Source organism: Lagopus leucura, unplaced genomic scaffold, assembly GCF_019238085.1.
Source record: "Lagopus leucura isolate 7727_CA_CO unplaced genomic scaffold, USGS_WTPT01 Super-Scaffold_100002, whole genome shotgun sequence".
Classification (NCBI taxonomy): domain Eukaryota; kingdom Metazoa; phylum Chordata; class Aves; order Galliformes; family Phasianidae; genus Lagopus; species Lagopus leucura.
In genome coordinates, this window is record NW_024962263.1 from 68,412,363 (window position 1) to 68,432,764 (window position 20,402).

General features: G+C 39.6%; 1 protein-coding gene across 1 annotated transcript in view; it reads right to left on the bottom strand.

Annotated features, from left to right (window-relative positions):
* Positions 1 to 20,402, bottom strand: part of RAD54B (RAD54 homolog B) — a 60,927-nt gene that overhangs the window by 14,169 nt on the left and 26,356 nt on the right. The window contains exons 4-7 of the mRNA XM_042870186.1: positions 7,424 to 7,624; positions 5,400 to 5,678; positions 2,457 to 2,619; positions 1,551 to 1,776 (exon numbers count right to left, since the gene is read on the bottom strand). Of these exons, the coding sequence (XP_042726120.1) occupies positions 1,551 to 1,776; positions 2,457 to 2,619; positions 5,400 to 5,678; positions 7,424 to 7,624 (869 nt within the window). The remainder of the gene's footprint in view (positions 1 to 1,550; positions 1,777 to 2,456; positions 2,620 to 5,399; positions 5,679 to 7,423; positions 7,625 to 20,402) is intronic.

Sequence of the window (20,402 nt, forward strand, 5' to 3'; positions counted from 1 at the left end):
AAAGCTACTGTCATTTCAGGTCACAGTAACTGTCAGCAAATCCAGATTTCTTTCTTCCCAACATTATTCAAAAAAAAAAGAAAGAAAACATTCAATTTTTTTTTTTTTTAATCACCTTTTCAGGTAATAATGTTACTCTATTATATTTTGTCTTCTATCCACTTTCCTTAGAAAATTCTGTATTTCTCCATCTCACCTATATTACATTACAGTTCCTGACAAGTCAGTTTGCTTCATTTCCACATCTTGAAACAAGTTACTGAGAAAAACAAGTGATGCAAAGAGCACTTCTTACTGAAGTGGATGTGGATGGGCCCCAGTGGAAGATGAGAAGGTTTAATAATTTCAGGATTTTGACAATAGTAAGAATGGAACTCAAATAATTTCTTTTATAAAGTACTGTACATTCTACAAAAGAGTTTCATATAGTTTGAACACTTCCATCTCATCTGAAATATTCATTCTTCCATATAGAATGTAAAGTGTCCCCACTTTCTCCCACTGGTACATTTTAATCAATAAGGACCAAGGAAAAATGGTAAAATCCTAGAATCATTGGAAAAGCCCTCTAAGATCATCCAGTCCAGCCATCCACCTACCACCAATACTGCCCACAGAACCATGTCCCAGAGTACTACATCTACCCTTTCCTTAAACACCTCCAGGGACAGGGACACCACCACCTCCCCGGGCAGCTTGTTCCAATGCACCACTACTCCTTCTGAGAAGAAATTCTTCCTAATACCCAACCTGAACCTCCCCTGGCACAACCTGAGGCCATGACCTCTCATCCTACCTCTGTTACCTGGGATAAGAGGCTGACCCCCACCTCGCCACAACTTCATGTCAGGCAGAGGGCAATGAGAAGGAGAACAATCCTTCTGAACAATCCCAGCTCCCTTAGCTGCTCCCCATAAGACTTGTGCTCCAGACCCCTCACAGCTTCATGGCCCTTCTCAGGATGTTCCAGGTCGTCGATGCCTTTCTTGTGGTGAAGGGCCCAAAGCTGAATACAGTACTTTAGTTGCAGCCTCACCAGAGCTGAGTACAGGAGGATGATCACCTCCCTGCTTTTGCTGGCTTTACTACAGGAGACTAAATCATCCTTACAGAAACCTAACTCTTACCAGTGTCAGTAAAAGGAATAACTTCCTGAGATAACCAGAAACAGATAGCTGAAATAAAGATTAGAAAGTTCTCAGTAAAGAGTAACAGTAACTACCAGAGAAACACAGTACAAGTCAGTCAAGGTAGAAGCTGTGTTATATAAAGCAAGGAAGGCGTGCACTTCAAGGTACAACAGAAAGCTCTTCCTTAAACTAGAGGGACGAGGAAGAGAATGTCTCCTTTTACATCTGCAAAGGTGAACCATGAGACTTATGCTACATATGCACATATGGCTCTGAAGGAGAAATGAAGAATTCCAAATAAATTTTAACAGTGAATTACTAGTTCACGTCCCTGCTTAAAAAAAGAAAAAGAAAAAAAAATCACAAATCCTATATTCTGAGTCAGATAGGACCTAATCCCTTCTAGGAAATAAATCTTACCTGATCAACTGTAAAGACTTTGATCCTTTCGCTTCCCAACCATTTCTGAAATTCTTTTTTCCAGTTTTTTACCAGACTCCCAGGGGTGACAATTAGTGCTCGCTTCAGTACAGGTTTACATCCATAGACCCCTTGACGCAGAAGAGTCCAGACAAGTGAAATGCACTGCAATGTTTTTCCTAAGCCCATTTCATCAGCAAGAATAGCTCCAAATCTGCCACTAACTCTGTAAGACATAAGAAGCTATGGTAACATTTTAAAAGACGTATCTGTAATTACTCACAACCAGTTTAGGGGAATTGTTCCTCCTGTCATTTCGTTTACTACAAAGAATCTAGTTGTACTTACTATATGGTTATATGGTTATTATAGTCAGTAAGGACCAGAAGTCCTTAAAGTGAAATTCCTCATTTTCTGGATTAATGCACTAGACTTCCAAAATCAAATAGCTTAAATCTCCTTCTAGAATTTAAAATATAACATGTAACGCTTGTATATACCTTCTCTTACTTTCGCTGTACATACTTCCTCAGCTTCTCTATTCCAAAGGACAAAACTATAGATTATACAATTTTATATATATAATTTATATATAAATATATGTAATAAATGAATTATAAACCCCAGAAAGTGGTGTGATTTAGCATGAGTCAGATGGGTTTAGAAGATGTATTTTCAACAGAACTGACAGGCCCTTTGCTGTACTAGCATCTGGCAAAGTCACAGCAAACACAATGCTTCACAAAGGTCAGAAGAAAACCTGTGCAATCTTTACTGGAGAAAGATAATTAATATTAATTAACTGATCAATTTTTCAAATGCTCCCCTTCAAATTGTCTAATTTTTTAAGATGGAACATGATAATATTATAGGCACTGAGAGCCAAAAGGATAATTATGTTCTTACCTCATTCCCATTACACATTCATATAGAAATACAATTCCTTCTCTCTGATGTGGTCGGAGATTATTTGCAACGTAAGGATCCACCACTACATCCACCACGGGTAAACCAGCCTTGTTGAACATGCACTGATGACTTGCATTTGGTCTTGGCATAACTAGAGAATCTTGAAGTACAAAACATATGCAAATATTGCTCTAAAATTCTCTCAGTCTGTTAGCAAATGGTATTATTCCTCTAACTCAGCTACAGCAAAAAATCAATAATGTGATGACCGCTGAAAACACTGGTTAACATATTGACCTTTTTCAGACAGAAAATGCATTTACCAACAAAGTATCTAGATAGCCTCCAAAATAAAAATCCTTTTACAGAGGTGTCCAAAATAGTTTGCACTTTTCTCAAATGCAATGGTGACAAAGTGAGCACTCTGAGCATTGTTTCAGGAGATGAAACTGCCTACCTAACAAATGCAGCATGAGGACTTTGAATACACAGAGTTAAATCAGAAGAAGGTCTAAAGGGCTTCTGAAAGGAAAGTTTAAGAAAACACTGACCCACAGAAAGACTAAACTTTACATTTCAAGGGGATATTCTTGTAGCCCAGATTTCTGTAGTCCAAAAAGACTATTTTGTCTGAGAAACAGAGAGAGATAAGATGATTTGCCAAAATAGAGGGGAAGAATGAGAGTGAGCTGACAAAGGCTGCCACAGTGCATAAACACAAAAAGTTGACAGGTTTGAAGTCATACAGAGGCAAGCAGAGCATGAAGCTATATCCTTTGGCTACATCTGAATAACAGTTTTGCTTGCCATAATTTGTTTACAGACTCCGATGGCATTACTTTGCTAGACGATGTCCGTACACAGCTGCTGATATTGATGCTACAAAGCCTCACTGACAAGTTGTATTGTCAGAAGACAGAATGAGAAAGCAATTTACAGCTTCTAATATTTTTATGTTGCTAGAGTAGACCTATACTGATAATTTATTCATGGGAATAGATCTGTTGAAGACTTGAATCACTCGGAGGGATTTTGTTTCCTACTGACAAAAGGCAGAGTTCTGATGGATTACACCAAATTACATCTGGATGTATATAAAAGCCCAACGTGATGAAAATATCTGTCAAAATTTTGCTGCCTCAAATATGGGAAAGATTTAGATGAGTTATGGGCTAAATCTTAGAAATCATACATGAAAGACATGATGTCATGTCTTTGTCAATGTAGTCTGTTCTGTTGAGCACACAGATAAGCAGCATTCTATTTTGAGGAAGCTGCTTTTTAATCAAGTATTTTCATTGACACCAACGTGAAAACTTCTGAATGCTCCCATCACAAAGCCCTAGTCTAGGAAAATACCTCCAGTACTTCTGAAAGAGATTATGCACCAAGGCATTACATAAATGATATGATTCTCCAAGGTTGAGCATCACTAACATGTGAGTCCAATCTACTGATGTCTTGAGAGTTCTCTGTATCAGAGAGAACTCATTTGAGTACAGAATATATCAGCTCTTTGCTAGATTTTAGATTAGAAAGCTAATGCAGAATTGTTATAAAAATGCAGAAGATGCCTCATTAGACCCAACAAAACCAAGATGAATTCAAACTAGAAGACAGTGCTAATGAGTTTGCTCTTACCCAAGTGCCAATGATATCACCAATTACCGTATAATCAAGATATCATTGTTTATTTACATAGTTGTTAAGTAGCAGTTTTGTCAAGATTTGAGGTAAAAAGCTGGATAGAGCTATAATAAAAACGTAGAACAACTCTTTATTTAATAATATTTCTTTTAAATCATCTTCCTCTTTCATCTGAAAGATAAAGCCATCAGCACAAGGCCTGCTCTGAAAGTAATGCCTCCTATTTTACTATGTTGCCCCACAATGTCAGAAGCAGATGTTGCTGGTATGGCAGCAGAGATTGAGACTTCCCACCAATATTCCGCCACATCCTGTTGCCATGCAACAGACAGCAGCAGAGGGGCAGTCTGACAAAACAGCATCTGACACTGAAGCACATATGAAGCAAAGATGTGCACCTGAATTCCTCCATGCGGAAAAAAATTGCACCCACAGACCTTCACTGACCCTTGTTGAACTTCTGTGGAGACTAAACAGTGGGTGTTAGCACAGTGAGGTGGTGAGTGGTACATCTGAACAGTGACAACAGCAATGTGAAAGACAAGTCATGCTCTGGATAGCCATACAGATTTTTACGAGTGTGGCACGCAGGCTATGATTCATTGCTGGCAAAAATGCATGGCTAATGGTGGTGACTCCACTGAAAAATAGTATTCTGTAGCTCATAGTTTGCTTTGTCTAATAGTGTTACGTTCTTTGTATCTGCTGTAGTTTCCACGGAAATAAATAGGAGACATTACTTTCAGAGTAACCTACGTAATTTAAGAACTCATGATTCTTCAGTACAGGGCAGTTCTAGCACAACATAACAAAACTTTTATTCCAAAACATATCTGGTCAGGTTTGGTGCAGTAAAGTTACACCCACTGGCTGTTAAGGATCAAGCACCATCAGGAGCAGTTATCTGCATTTGGCTTAACTGCTCTATTACTGACCCCACTGGGAAGCTGGAACTCATCTAGAACTTCTAGTGTACGTCAGATTGTTTCTCTGAACGACATACACATTTTTCTTGGCAGAACTCTCAGAAACCACTTCTACAGAAGAAACCACTCAGAAACCACTTGCATCTACAGCCATCTGTAACATCTGTGAGCAAAAGTGATGCACTGCAGAGCATTCTACTTGTTAGAAACACATGATAAAATCCTAACATTTTGTTGACAGAAAAATGACTACTGTATTTCAGAAATACTTCAGTAATACGTTAAGGAATGTGAAAATTTTGGTTACACATTCAACTTTCCCGAGAGCCAAAGGGTGCTTAAATAAGCTTAAAACTTTGAACCTTACTTGCATCATTTGGATTGTGACGAGGTTTGCGGCTCTGAGAACTGAGGAGGATATTCTCTTTAGTACTGGGCTGGCAGGCACTTTTGATTGGCTTACAGAATTGTTTCATGGTAGTTTGAGGTAAAGCAGTGTCATGAGTCGCTATTCCAGTCTGAAAACACCTGCCACTGCTGAAGTCATCTGCTGAAATTACACCCATCACTTCAATTTCTTTTCCTCCAATCATCAGTGTTTGACCTTCCTCAAGACTGTCTAACTCTTTAGATTTATATCCAGTACCTAAAAAAAGATCAAAATTTAGGAATTAGGACAACACAGCAAATACTACTTCCTTAACATCACTATTTATCTGCATGAAGGATACATAAAACTGTCAACAGGTCTATCTTCGTGCAAGATCATTTGAATTCCAGTCTGAAAAGCTTAGTTCTAAGTCAGGACGGGCTTTAAGGGTAGATGTGAACTTAAGAAAGACAAAAAGTGAATCCACAAAGCTAAAATGTTTATGCAGCTCCCTGAAATAATTATTTCCATAACACACAGCAGACTAATAGAGAGAGCTTCCTAGATTCTTAGTAATATACTATTAAGAATTTAGGACACTTGCAGAGAAGAAGAGCAAGAATTTCTGCTGTCTAGCCTTAAAAACAAGCTAAGCCAATGCTGTTTTTAGGTTTCCATATTCCTTCTTAAATCCTGCTCTGGTATGCCTAAGTAAAAAATAAACCAAAAGCTTCCTTTTACTCCTTTTTTTCCATTTAAAAATAGTAATTCTGGATGCTCATTCACATTCACTGTAAAACTGCTAGTGTTAAATGCAATTTTGGAGGTAAAAACCACTACCCCTCACTCAGACTGCCTGTAGAATAATCGAAGAAATTTTACAATTACACTGCTTAAATTGGTGAATTTATGTTTTTCTTAGAAACCATGAACATGGAAAGCAGATCAGCACCAGTGACGTTGGTACTGCTGTGCTTCCTGACACAAATAAACACAAAAAAAACTTTAGCATTGGGAATCAGAATATTTGTTTTCCTATTGTGTTTTCTGCTAATTCAAGAAGACACAACAGGGTGGTGGCTGATGCATTCCAGGCATTGCTCTCTTTCTCTCTGCCTTTTTCAAACCCAAGCAAGTGTGTACATACATCGCTTCGCTATGGCTGAATTTGAATTAACTTCTAAGTCACTGACTTAAAACTGCATGGTCCTAACAAGGCTCACAATGTCATGATTGTAATTAAACGAGCAAAGGAGCCAAGTCAGCCCCAAATTTAATCAAATTGTATTTTGTAGCAACACTGTCCAATCCAAATTCCTTACTAAATATGTTTGGCTTAGTTAGCAATGCTAATTCTTGCTTTTCTTTCAGTAAAAAATACTATCTCAAATTGATTGCAGCCTACAGTTTGCAAGTCTTATTTTTAACTCTGATAACAACCCAAACTGTGTCTTGCAGCAGCTGCTGCTAAAACTGCAAGATTAAAAATTGCTACACAGTTGACTGTGGCTGGAAAATGTTGCTGTTGTTCGTCTTTCTGACAAAGACAATAGTTTTAGCTGCTTGTTTGGATGGAAAGTACAGATCCAACCTCAGACATTCTCAGTTCCCATACTACTGGCTGGAACATCCACAAGAAACTTACTTGTCTACCTTTTTAATTCTCACACTTTCTCCAGTGCAGTACAAGAGCAACCAAAATCAACTCCTGCCTCATTTAGCATCTCTGCTGAATTACTACAGCCCCATTTCCAGATCCTCTCCTTGGACTACCATTTGGTGCTTCTGTGAAGAATGTTACACAGCCTGCTACAGACTCCCCCATGCATCTGCTTTATACGTAAGAAACAAAAAGCTTTCTTTCCATCTCCCTCAATAAAAAAAAACCTAATCTTTTCTCATCCTGTGTTCAACTTCAGTAATGAGAACTCTAAAATATCTAAGAAGTTTTTCTCTGTTATTCAAAGCATATTAATTTTAAGCCAGCAGTTCACTTACACACACATGCAAATGTACAGTACCTCTGCCAATGTCTTTGCCTTCCATGTCTTTCAATATTACTGACTTTCCTTTTGTTATAAGAATAGCATCCCCTTCCCACTTCTTGTGCTTCTTCTTTGATGCCTTACACCACATAACACTGAAATACTTTGTGAGGCAGTCAGGTTCTTCCTGCGCTGCTGCTTCCTTTGCCATCCCTGATGTTGGCAAATACATTGCATCTAAAAGGGAAATAAAACAACAAAGGATATCTCAAGTTCTCTTGATGAAGCGCATATTCATTTCCATTTCAAACAAATGCATTTCATCTTACATAAATGAAGTGGCATGCTTCCTCTCCTGGGCTGTTTATGTTAAGTATGGACTGAGACAGAATAGCACGTAAGGACTCATCCTGAAATAAGAACCATTAAATTGGTTTTGGAAAGTATGTGCTTTCTGGAAAAGGACATTTCTTGGTGTGTTACTCAGAGAGATCCTGATTTGTCAGAATGGATGATAACTGTGTAAAAAGAATAAAAGGAAAGGCTGGAAAAAAAAAAAAAAAAAAACAAGAATGGGAGAAAATGACCCGTCCTGATGAAGTGGTGCTGGGCAATGTTCTGGAAACAAGGGCAGGAATACAAGATTCATGACAGGAAATAAAGGAGACCAGTACACAGGTCTGAAGCTGAAGTCATTAGTACTAAGGTGCAGAGTAGCTGTAACTAATAATGCAAGAGATTACTTCAACTGCTTTCCTCATTCTCTTTAAATGTAAATGATTATGTAAGTGTTGAAACAGACTGTGTCTTAAGCATGCAGCAACCCAAACGCTGTTACCATGCTCAGGCTGACTTTGATTTGTCAGCAGTTAACTCATTCTAAGCAACAGAAATATAAAAGCTAATACAACATGTTTAGCTTAATAAGGTTAAGAAATTATAATAGAACTGACAGCAGTTGATCATAATATCGATTAAGAATAAATGCATGCTTCCAGGAGTTAGCTATCTGACATGAGCCGAGTAATGGCAGATAAGTCCTCAGCATTATCTAAAGGAATATCTGTAGCATTCCTTTTCAGCACATGCACAGCTTCAAAGAGAGAATCAGACTAATTTTCATTAAAATACCCCTGCATGCTGGTTAAAGGCTTAAATCGGTTTGCTCCTTTGATTCCATCTGGGATTGAACACTACAGAAATCTGTTACGAAAAAGCGCTTATGCCACAGACTAACCTTTCCACAGTTTCCAAGTGTGCTGGTGTTTAAAGGAAAGATGGCAAGAGCAGAGGGTTGCTTACAATAAAAATGAGGCAACTTAACTGTAACGAGGCAAATTCACAATAAATAGAGGCAACAACATAACAACAATCCTACGTCTTCTTAAAACTGAGAAACACTAGCATGTTATATGCCTAAATGAGTGTGCAATTTTTGATATTTTAAAAGTGCTATCTAAATGAAAAATTGTTTTTCAGGGCATTAGCCAGCATCTGTGCTATCTCTTGTGACAGGTGCCCACCTCCAAGGGGTAACAGAGCAGCTACTGGGTACAGGCACAGCGGGCAGGGATCCACTTAGATGGAACCTGGGGAATGAGCCAGAGAGCAAGAACAAATCCTTGCAGTTTTGCAAAAAGGTGTAAGGGTTTTACTGGATCTTCAGCAATCACGAGAAATATGATTTGGAGGAGCAATGGATAGAGAGGGAGAAAGAGAAAACTGTTACTGTGCTAAAAATAAAAGGTATTTGATTCTGCTTTAAGTTTCTATACATCAATTGATTCAACAAAAGAAATGCAAGACAATTTTCTCTGTTTTTCGAACCGCTTCTCGTATTTTAATCAGCAACTGCTATTCCTGTCATCATTTAAAGATTTAATATAAGTTACTGTAAGAATGAAGGAGATTTTGTTGCAGAACTTTCTTCTGAGGGACACTCATTCACAACCAGAAATGACCTCCTGCAGTGTGCCCTTGTGGCAAAAAGGCCAATGGCATTCTGGAGTGCATTAAAAAGAGCGCGTCCAGCAGGTCAAAGGAGGTGATCCTCCCTCTCTGCCCTGGTAAGGCCTCATCTGGAGTACTGCATCCAGTTCTGGGCTCCCCAGTACAAAAAAGACAGGGATCTCTTGGAAAGAGTCCAGCGGAGGGCCACAAAGATGGTGAAGGGCCTGGAGCATCTCTGCTATGGAGAAAGGCTGAGTGAACTGGGTCTGTTCAGCCTTGAGAAAAGACGACTGAGAGGAGATCTAATCCAGGTTTATAAATACCTGAGGTGTGGGGGCCGTAGTGGTGAGGCCGGACTCTTTTCAGTGGTGAGTGGAGACAGGACAAGGGGAAACGGACACAAGCTGCAGCACAGGAAGTTCCGCACGAATGTGCGCAAGAACTTCTTTACAGTGAGGTGACGGAGCACTGGAACAGGCTGCCCAGGGAGGTGGTGGAGTCTCCTTCTCTAGAGATGTTCAAGACCTGCCTGGATGCCTACCTGTGTGACCTGCTGTAGGGAACCTGCTTTGGCAGGGGGGTTGGACTCGATGATCTCTGGAGGTCCCTTCCAACCCCTACAATTCTGTGATTCTGTGATTCCTGGTCTCTTCCATTGACTTCCCACATGAGTTTGGTGATCCCTAAGATCTGTTTTATGGTCAGTGCTCTTATACTCAGGGAGTCCTGTTTGTTGTTATATGAATCACCAATAGATTAACTTTCAGGTCCAAACAATTCCTCAAAGTCTTCTAAGCCCCACTTTATGTAAAAATAATAACAGAAGAATAATTTAAAAATAGTATTGGAAACTGCTAGCATTTTGTAGCTGATTTTTGGAGAGATGGATTTCTAAAGCAAACTGCCCTCAGTGAGCAGCAAACTGGATGCCAGTATTCCATATAATACTACCATGTTCCTACTGAAAAACTGAAAATGAACAGAATGTGATGCTCAGGTTTCTTCCCTCAATTTTTCTTTAACTTACTGTAATTTCTGTTTATAACAAGACCCAATAATGATTTGTTTCAGTCAGTGCCACATAATGTATTCTCCTTTTACCTGTAACTACAGTAGAGTTTCAGATAACAGTGTTAAGGTCTTTTTCTTTCTCTGCAGCCAAAACCTTGCTGCCTGCTGATGGTAGGCACCACCTTAGAGCTGGTTTTGCTGAGATCCTGACTGCACGTTTCAGTTCTGCACTGCACTGTTAATGAGTTGGGATGAGAATAATAAATAACAGGAACTCTGTGTATGCCAGACTAAGAGGAAGATCAGGAAATCATGCCCATGCATCTCCCTCCCAAATGGCTAACTGCCTCCCAGGGAGCGCAAGAAAACACAGCAAATGACAAATCTGTCCTCCCACAGTGAAGGGCTTGGGAATCTTAAAACCTTGGGTGATAAGGCTTTAAAATCTTTCACAAACAGGAACATACCTGGCTGGAAAGCAACGGATTAAGTTTCAAGATATAAACTACTGCTTACTCGATATGAGAAACAGCTTCAGCCACCTTCAAGGAGGTGATGATTTACAGAAAACGGGACAGGATCCAGGAAAGGGGATGGGGGGAGTGTTCCAATGGCAAACCAGCTTAACCAGTTTCTGTAGGGCAGGAATTGAAGAAAACCTATCGATGAAATGTGCTGGGTTACTCCCAGTGAGCTGAGAAAGCTGCATTATCAAACACCACAAAATGTAAATCAGCGTGCATTTTGAGGAGCCTTTGCAGTGTGGCTGGCAGCCGTGTAACTGTGCATTGTAAGGAGCTTGACATGCTCCAGTGAACAGCACACCAGACCCTGAGCCCGAGGTGTGGTTTAATGGATGGCTTAACCCCGTCTAACTGCAGGCTGCTGCCAAAACCCGTGAGCCTCCTCCTCCTCCCTGCTCCCACACTGCTGCTCGTCCAGCAGCTTAGCAGCTGAGCAGCCAGGGCACATGGATCGATGAATCACATGAGCAACCAAAGTCAATACAAGGAGAGGGAAACGTGGTTCTCAACAAGGAGACGGTCTCTTTCCTTGCAGCTGCCACTGTTAAGCTGAAGTGGTTTTGGAACCATGGGATCTGTCAAGTTGCTTATCAGTTCCGCACCTGGACTTTCACACTGTGACTGAGCCTCTTAAACAAAAACACATTGTCAGAGTGCAAAAACTGGAGCTTAAAGAAAACAACATTGGTTCAAGTTGTGTTTTACAATACAAAAGAATAAATTATTAAAAAAAAATAAGAGAGAGAGAGAGAGAGAGAGAGAAAGGGACAGGCAGAGCCAAAAATCTGGACTGAGATAAAAGGAGATTTGGCCTCTGAATCACAGCTGAAACGTAATGACAGTGTCTACCCGTAGTCTCTGCAGTGACCTCTCTGCATACATGTCATCCACCTGCTCTGCAGATCCAGCATTGGCCCTGTCTTCTGAGCAGAGGTGTTTTACAAAGCTGAGAGAGCAGAAGTGTACACAGAAGTTAAGTATCTTGCTCTATATGAAATGTCTGTGTTAAACACTTCTAAGATATCCCAGGAATGTTTAAAGAAATGTTAGACAGAGATAGCATCACTGTTCATTGCAAAGCAATTTCAGTCTAATGATATCTTTAATATTAAGCTAACATGTAAATGCATATTACTGTGCCTTGAAGATAGAAAAATACGTCATTAAGTCTTCTCACAGAGCTTCTATGAGACATTTTATGGGGGTGCAGCCATGAAGATTTGAGCAGACTTGCCTTTTTATCATAGGAATCAATGACAATGGGATCACATCAGAGTTGCCTGATTACAATCCAGTGTTTCACGCCCCTATTTTAAACACAAAATGTGTAACACAGAATTTGTCCTGCACACATCAGCATTGCTGCCAAAATGAAGCCACCATTACCAGAGAAGCCCATAGTGCTATCAGTATTTAAGTTCTGCGGATGAGCTGTGGGGACTGAAATCCTGACAGAGAAAAGTCTAATTTTAATAATTTCATCAGCACTAAAGAATGCAGGACATTTCTTGACGTGAGACTTTCTAAGATTTTTTTTGTTTGTTTTAAAAGCTAAAGCATAGACAGTTTATTTTTTGCTATTTTTATCTATTTCAATGAGCTTGTTGAATGTGAAAATTAACTCACCTAAAGAACGTTATTGCAAACAGGAATATTTTCTTTAGAAAACACATCATTGTTTTACATCCAGATTTATTTTTAAATAAAAATACAAATGCTCAAACACTGACCATAAAATACTGTTTTATGAGAACAAAAACCAGAGATGAATGCAATTTTAGTCAGAATAAATACTATTCCTTGTAGAATTTCTATTAACTCAATGCTCTGGAGAAGAATCTAGGGATCAGGGGAGAAGGCAGTGTTTCTTTTTTTGTTTTTGGCCAGGCCAAAACTTTTTCCATCCCTGAGAGCTTAAAGCTTTTGGAAATAAACGCACGTTGCACATTTTGTGTAACTTAATTTCCTGAGGATTACACAGTGGACATGCTCTAACTGAGGCTGAGAATAACTTCCTCTGTAGTCACAGCTCTCACTGCTTGGACCAAAACTGTGTCCCTTCCAAACACGCCAGCAGGGAATTTGTTCTTCTCAATCAGAGACAGTATCTCCCTTGCTGAGACGAACAGGAAAACATGGCAGTAGGGATAATGAGCAGATACGTGGAAGTGCTCCTTGGAGAAGAAGCCTGAAAAGAAAGTGTGCTACCAGAAAGGAAAGCTTATTGCACCTCGTCTCTGTCCTTCAAAATTCAAGGTTCAGTAAAACCACATGGCTTGCTGGAAGCCACCAAGGAAAATCAAGGAAAGACCTAGGAGGAGGAGATGAGAACAGAAGCTGTCAGGGAAAATAAAGGAAAAACTTACAGTGGAGAAAACAGCCAAGGACAACAGAGTACTGCAACATAAGAGATGGCAAGCAGGTGAGCCCTGAGTTGAAATGGTGATACAAAGATGTAAGGGCACTCAGATCAATTCACCTCCTGATAGAAAGGGCCCACATCATTTCCCTCATCCTTCTAGTATGATTTCGGTTTCAGTGACCTGGATCCATTTGACAGATCATATCACATGAGACCATCAATTCTGAGTTTAGGACTCATGGAGTCAGGCAGATGATTGGTAATGGCTGAGGCAGTGTAGACCAAAGAAAAGCTAAGGCTTGGATTGTCTTGCCATTCACATTCAAGACCCCTTGGTACTTTCTGTTCTTCAGCTTGAACCTTTTTCAGTCTTTCATCTTGTTTGTTGTTAACAAAAGTGCAAAGCTCACTGGGCAAAACACTGCATGACGCTGTAATAATGGTCTACACTGAATGCAGCAGTCTTTTAATGAAATCATTCAATTTCTTACCTCAAAGGGTAAAGATTAGAGTTTCAACTTGGTCTGCCTTACTCAGCTAAAAACATTAAATGATATGGAAAAATCAATTTAGAAATGTTAATTTGCTCTAAAAGCCCAAAGAATAGTAACTATAACCCCTGTGGTGCCAAACTATCCTACTCTCTACCCTCTCAAAAACCAACTTATTTTATGTGAATAGTTTTAAGGTAAGATAAACTAAATAGTGCCTTTGGTAACAGGATACCACTTGCATTGATTTCCAGCATTCCTTTGTGGTGTAAGAAAATCATTTAACCTTAAACTTTTCAGCAGCAGACATTTGCCTGAGCGTTTGATTTGAGATTCAGTTTCATTTGTACTAACACTGAACACTGTGCACAGAGGCAACTGGAAGTTGTGGTTTTAATAGATTAGCTATAGAATCATAGAACCATTGAACAGTTTGGGTTGGAAGGCACCCACCAGCTCAGGATGCCTAGCACCTCATCCAACCTGGTCCTAAACGACTCCAGGGATGGGGCACCCACAGCTTCTCTGGACAGTGCTTCACCACCCTTACAGCGAATAATTTCTTCCCTTTATCTAATCTGAATCTACCATATTTTATTTCAAAGCCATTATCCTTTGTCCTATCACTACACACCCTTGTAAAAAGTCCCTCCCAGTCTTTCCTACAGACCCCAGTAGGTACTGCAGGTCACAGTGAGGTCTTCCCAGAGCCTTCACTTCTCCAGGCTGAACATCTTTCAGCCTGTCTTCCGAGAAGAGGTGCTGCAGCCTTCTGGCCATCCTTGTGGTCTCCTCTGAACTCGCTCCAAAAGTGCCTCATCTTTCTTGCACTGGGGGCCCCAGACCTGGACAGTTTTCCAGCAGTTTTCCAGCTGGGGCCTCACAAGAGCAGAGCAGATGGGGACAATCACCTCCCTCACCCTGCTGGCCATCTCTCTGTTGATGCAGCCCAGGATACAATTGGCTTTCTGGGCTAGAAGCACACACTGCTGGCTCATATCAAACTTTTCATCCACTGGAACCCTCACGTCCTTCTCTGTGTGGCTGCTCTCCATCCATCCATACCCCACTTACTGTACAGTATACGGAAGCTCTTAGATAACACAGTCCTAGTTGATTCAAAATACACCTTCGGTATTAATGGAGCTTTTTGATCTTACTCTCTCTGTGCCACACTTCCCAGTTTATCTCCTAGAAAGCAGAGATAACTGCAAACTTTCATCTCTCAATGCCATTGTGGAACACAGGTACATTCGCCACGCGCTCAGCAGCTATTGTAATGGGCACCAGAGGAAAAAGAAAATCAGGAAATTAAATAACATAGCGTGATGAAATCATGGCATTAAGGCTATAGCTGACCAAAAAGGAGGAAGGAAAACACGGAATAGTTGTTCACTGAGTGGACACAGTCCATTCTTTAAACTAAAACTGGCAAGGAAGCCAATAGAAAGAGAATATACGATCTTGCAATTAATCGCAAGGCACAAGAAGATGTAAACAGGCTGAGTACTTTTGATACCTGAATTCATAACCTTAGTTTTCCTTTGCAACTGGAATTTTCTGTAAACAATAAAAGAAATGAGAGGTGTACTTAATTTGAACAATGAGGAACATTTGCCTCATCACCATTTAATGAAACTTTTAGTTCTTAAGGGTATCAGCTGCAGAGGAGGAGGAAAGCTTATACTTTGAAAATTATAGCTTCATGATAGAAAATTATTCTTCTTAAGCCTCTCAACTGTCTAAAAATCCAACTGACTCCAGCTTCCACTGTAAAAATTTAATGAACTAAGCTGAAGCTTCTGTCAAGTCCACAGAAATAGATGTGCAAGTCCTATTATCAAAGGAAAAAAAGCAGCATCATTGAGAATTCTGAAATGCTGCAGGCATCATACGGTGCAGCAAGCCAAATCAGCTCAGTAAAATGCTGGAAACATTCAAATGCCATCCAAGTTCAGTGTTTACTACTCCTCCTACTGTTCCTATCCACACTGAAAGTTTACATTAATCAACTAAAGACTCTCCTTTAAAAAAAAAAATTAAACAAAACAACAACAAAAAGTATGTGGGACTTTGAAAATATACAGTCCTGCATTCTCTAAACACTTCCTATTGCCTCTGAGGTTTTTATTGAAATTAAAACTGTCTTTCTGATCTATAATATTTCATTAATAACATCTAAAGGCTTTTAGATATGTAGGAAGCAGAAAGCAGGGAGAGAGGGATTTATTACAATTATGTATACTTAATATTCACATCTATTTTAGCACATATTAAAAGGTAAAACATTCTTCAGCTACCGTTTGTGTTTGTTACTGGCCATCTTTGATTTTCATGGATTATAACAACGAGTCTTTAAAATAATGAACAAAACTTACATTCACTGTAATAACCATGAAACATAATATATTCCTATCTAAATTATTTAAACAAGGCTGTTTAAAATTTATGACGTTACCCTGGAAAGAGGCACACAAAGGATGAGTCATGTTTTTGAGCGTTCTCGTGTGTTATGCAGCAGTGATTACTTACAGAATGGCTGACGAAATCTTTGGAAAGGGAAAGAGTAATCTTTCCAAATCAAGTTATATAACTTTGATTTACATAAATGTAATCCATTCAATAGGCCGAGCAGAAAAGTAATATTTATGGCCAAGGCATAAAAACTTAAGGCTTTATTTGTAATTCTTACAAGAAAAGCAAAAATAAAAGGGAAAATGAAGGAGGAGAGGAGAAATTTTTCCTGTTTGGAGGTATGTGGTACTTACTGTGCTGCCTTGCCACTTCTTGGTGTAAGAAAATTGAACACATTTTAAATTGCCTAGAAGTTCCAGTGCAAATTAATAAGATGATTCTATAATGGAGCCATAAATTCAGCATGCCTTTGACAGAACCCGCTTTGTTTCACCCTGTCTGGTTATGGTCCTAAACTGACTGCTCAGCCAACTAAAATGCATGGATACGTGGCAGCTTTCATCAGCACACGGCCCACTTGCTATTCCCAAGAGCCTCCTCTGGCCCTTGATGTCACCTGTATGATGTTCAGCCCCTGCAGCACACACAACTTCAGCTCTTCTCATCAAACTACCATATGGAGTAAGTGTGCAGGTACAGATGTACATGCGCATAGAAAAGGATGAGACAGAAAAATGACTGACTTAATCTCTGCTATATTTCACCTGAAAACAATCTTTACAGCTGCCCATTACATCTTCAGAGGTAACCTATCCAAAACCACCAAAATACACTTCTGTTGAGAAACATCCCTAGTACCATCTTAGAATTTGATTCAGGATTTTCAAAACTAAACTGCAGTAAATTAGCATGCACAGTTATATAACAGTTATATAAAAACTCTTCTGAAAGGAAAGAATTTTATCTATCAGAAATAATTATAACAAACAACAGTGGCTAAATTCCCTAAGCAAGCTTAATTCAGCCTTCGTCTGCACACCCACTGTGCAGCACTCTGAACCAGCAATACAAATTATATTTTCCAGTGTATTGCTGGTTTTGAAGTCTTCACAGAAGAGCCAAGCCACAAGCTGTTTGGTTCAACAGTTCCATAACTCTGGAGCTGTCCTGCCAGAAGGGCCGAAGCACTCAAAATCCACACTGTCTCCTCATCAAACTCACTACACTGTCAAAGCATGGCTGGGCAAATCTGGAGACAAATCTTGCTTTCATTTGTGCTAAGAAATCACTGTTGGGCTCTCAACAATTCACTGTGCCCAACTGAAAAAAGTTCATTTATTAGGGTCTGTAACTAAAGACTTACTGCAAATGACCACTATCTGTGCTCGCTAATGAATTATGAATTAGCTAAATGGGAGAGAGCCTTTATAGGAATGGCCACAGACCGTGTTAATGCCAAATGTCAGTACTTTTTCAAAAGCACAGAGAAACAAGAATGCTACAAAGGAAGGATCATCAAAATTTAATACAAAGCAATGAGTTGTGCCTACAAGTTGGTTCACAGAAACAAAGCTGAGCTGCTTTGAGAAAACATAAACAAAAGCTATAGCACACACACATGAGATGGGGTAACCCAGCATAAAACGGTTTGGCCAAAATGAAAGTAGACACTACCAGTGTTATATGGAAGTCCATTGTGACAGACAACCTACTGCCAAAGCCCATCTACAATACTGTCCCCCTGTACTTAACTATGGTGAGGCCTCGCCTCAAGTACTTTGTTTTGGACCCCCCACTATAAGAAAGACATGGAGGACCTGGAGCATATCCAGAGAGAAGCTGTGAAGGCTCTGGAGCACAAATCTTATGGGGAGCAGCTGAGGGAATGGAGTTTGTTTAGTCTGGAGGAGAGGAGACTCAGTGGAGACCTTATCATTCTTCACAACTGGCTGAAATGAGGTTGTGGTGAGGTGGGGTCAGGCTCCTATCCCAGGTAACAGAGATAGGATGGCCTCAAGTTGTGCCATAGGAGATTCAGATTGAATATCAGGGAGAATTTATTCTCAGAAAGAGCGTTGAGGTGTTAGAAAAGGCTGCCCAGGGTAGTGGTGGAGTCACTGTCCTTGGAGGTGTTTAAGGGTAGATACAGTATGTAGGGACATGCTTCAGTGGGCAGTATTGGTGGTAGGTGGAGGGGTGGAATGGATGATCTCAGAAGTCTTTTCCAACCTTAATATTCTATGATTACAATGAAAAACAACACAAACATCACTTGGATGAAACACACAGAGTTCACAAGTCAAACAAAAATTGATTTTTTTGGCTTACACATGCACCCCAAAGTGAATCATAGAATCATAGAATCACAAGGTTGGAAACGACCTATAAGATTATCCAGTCCAACCGTCTCCTCATCACCATTGCCACCACTGGTACTCAACCATATCGTGCAGCACATCATCCAGATGCCTCTTGAACACTGCCAGGGACGGCGACTCCACCACCTCCCTGGGCAGCCATATTATGATTCAGAATATATCAACAGTAATAGCAACTGCTATTGATACCTATATTTTAATTCTAATATTCAATTTTATTCTAATATTTATACGGACTTCGGATCTATAGCATGCCCCATTTTAATTCTGTATTTCTGATACACACCGTAGATTAACTCCAGGGAATTGTGTTAACAATAGCTACAAGTGGACTAAGTAACATTTTTAAAACTGCTACTGAGTTGTGATAAATTACTTTCTTTAGCATGATCTCTTCATCAATTAATAACATTATAACTTGAAATTACTGCAACAGATTTTAACACAGGAGAAACAACATTGCCGTAACTAACCACAAACAGCACAAAATCCCTTCTCCCCCACCCCCTACATCAGATCAGGGCTTTGTCCTACCATTTCACCATTCAGTTACATCTAAAAAGATAGCTGACAATTTGTAAACTCACTTATTTCAAGCACACAGAAATTCTTAATGTTAAAAGAGACATATTTTGAGAAAGCACTAACAATACAGACAAGGATCATACAAAGCCATGCATGGTATGCAAATGGCAGCTCACAGGATGCTGTATACAAAATGATTGAGCCTTGACCAAACCAGACCTTGACATCAACAGCATATGGATGGGCATCACAGTCCAGAGAAATACTTTTTTAGATGTATTTTGTTAAATTATTATTGTTATTGTGATTATGCTAACTAAAGATGAAAATCAAGTACAATTTTAAGCACGATATTCAAGTCTGCAGTTTTGCTGAAGAGCAAGCAGAAATCGTAAGTAATGTAGAGTAACTGGTGATTAAATATGGAATAAAAATCCCCTCAAGGAATTCCTCATGGAATAACAATACTCCTCATGTGTGACTAATACAGGGTCAGGCAAGGTGTCATGTTCACCCAGAAATCTTTGGATGGGTCAGCAAATCATTCCATGCAATCACAGGGATAAAACAGTATGCAACCCCGCAGCACTTGAGAAGGACAAGAACACTGGAGAGAGTCAATGTTTGTACACTGCTGTGGATTCCCTGTCCCTTATGCATCCCCATATATGAAGAAATCACAACTAACGTTTTCAACAACTTTAGCACTGCAAGTATCAGACGCAAGAATTCTACCTTTAAGCTTTTAAAAACATCATAGCTTAACATCTGAATGTCCTGGGGTAAATTTACGTGAAGTTCTGTTAGGTTTAACCTTTCTATAATGCAGTTTGGAGCACAAATAATTTTCAAGAAAAAGGAAAAAGAAAAAAACTAATTATGTTTACAATCTCCTTCTCTAGCCTTGGGCAATATTATGAACTTCATCAACATGAGATTCAATCACCCTGTGAAAATGTGTTATATTTGAACTGTGGAAAGACAGTTTGTCAAAGCAAAATTGAGCCTCACAATTCTCCATTTGTTCCTCCTATTCAGAAACAATTCTTTTATAATTACAAGCAATATAAAAGCTCTGCCTATTGGAAATCACAAGGACACAAAATATTTGAGCTCTAGTCTATGCATTCCCAAGCAAGAAAATAGGTGGAAATATAAATGAAAGACAGCAGTTGAAAGTAGTGAGGTGGAGAATGCTAGAAGAGAGGAATATGAGTGCAAGATGTGCTGAAAGTAATCTCTGCTGGTCTTGAAGTACCTCTCCTTTCTGCCATTTTTACCCGATAATGCTTCTGATATAGGGCAAGCACAGCCAACAAGACAATGCTGGAGGAGCTTGGGGGAGGGAAGAGGAAAAGA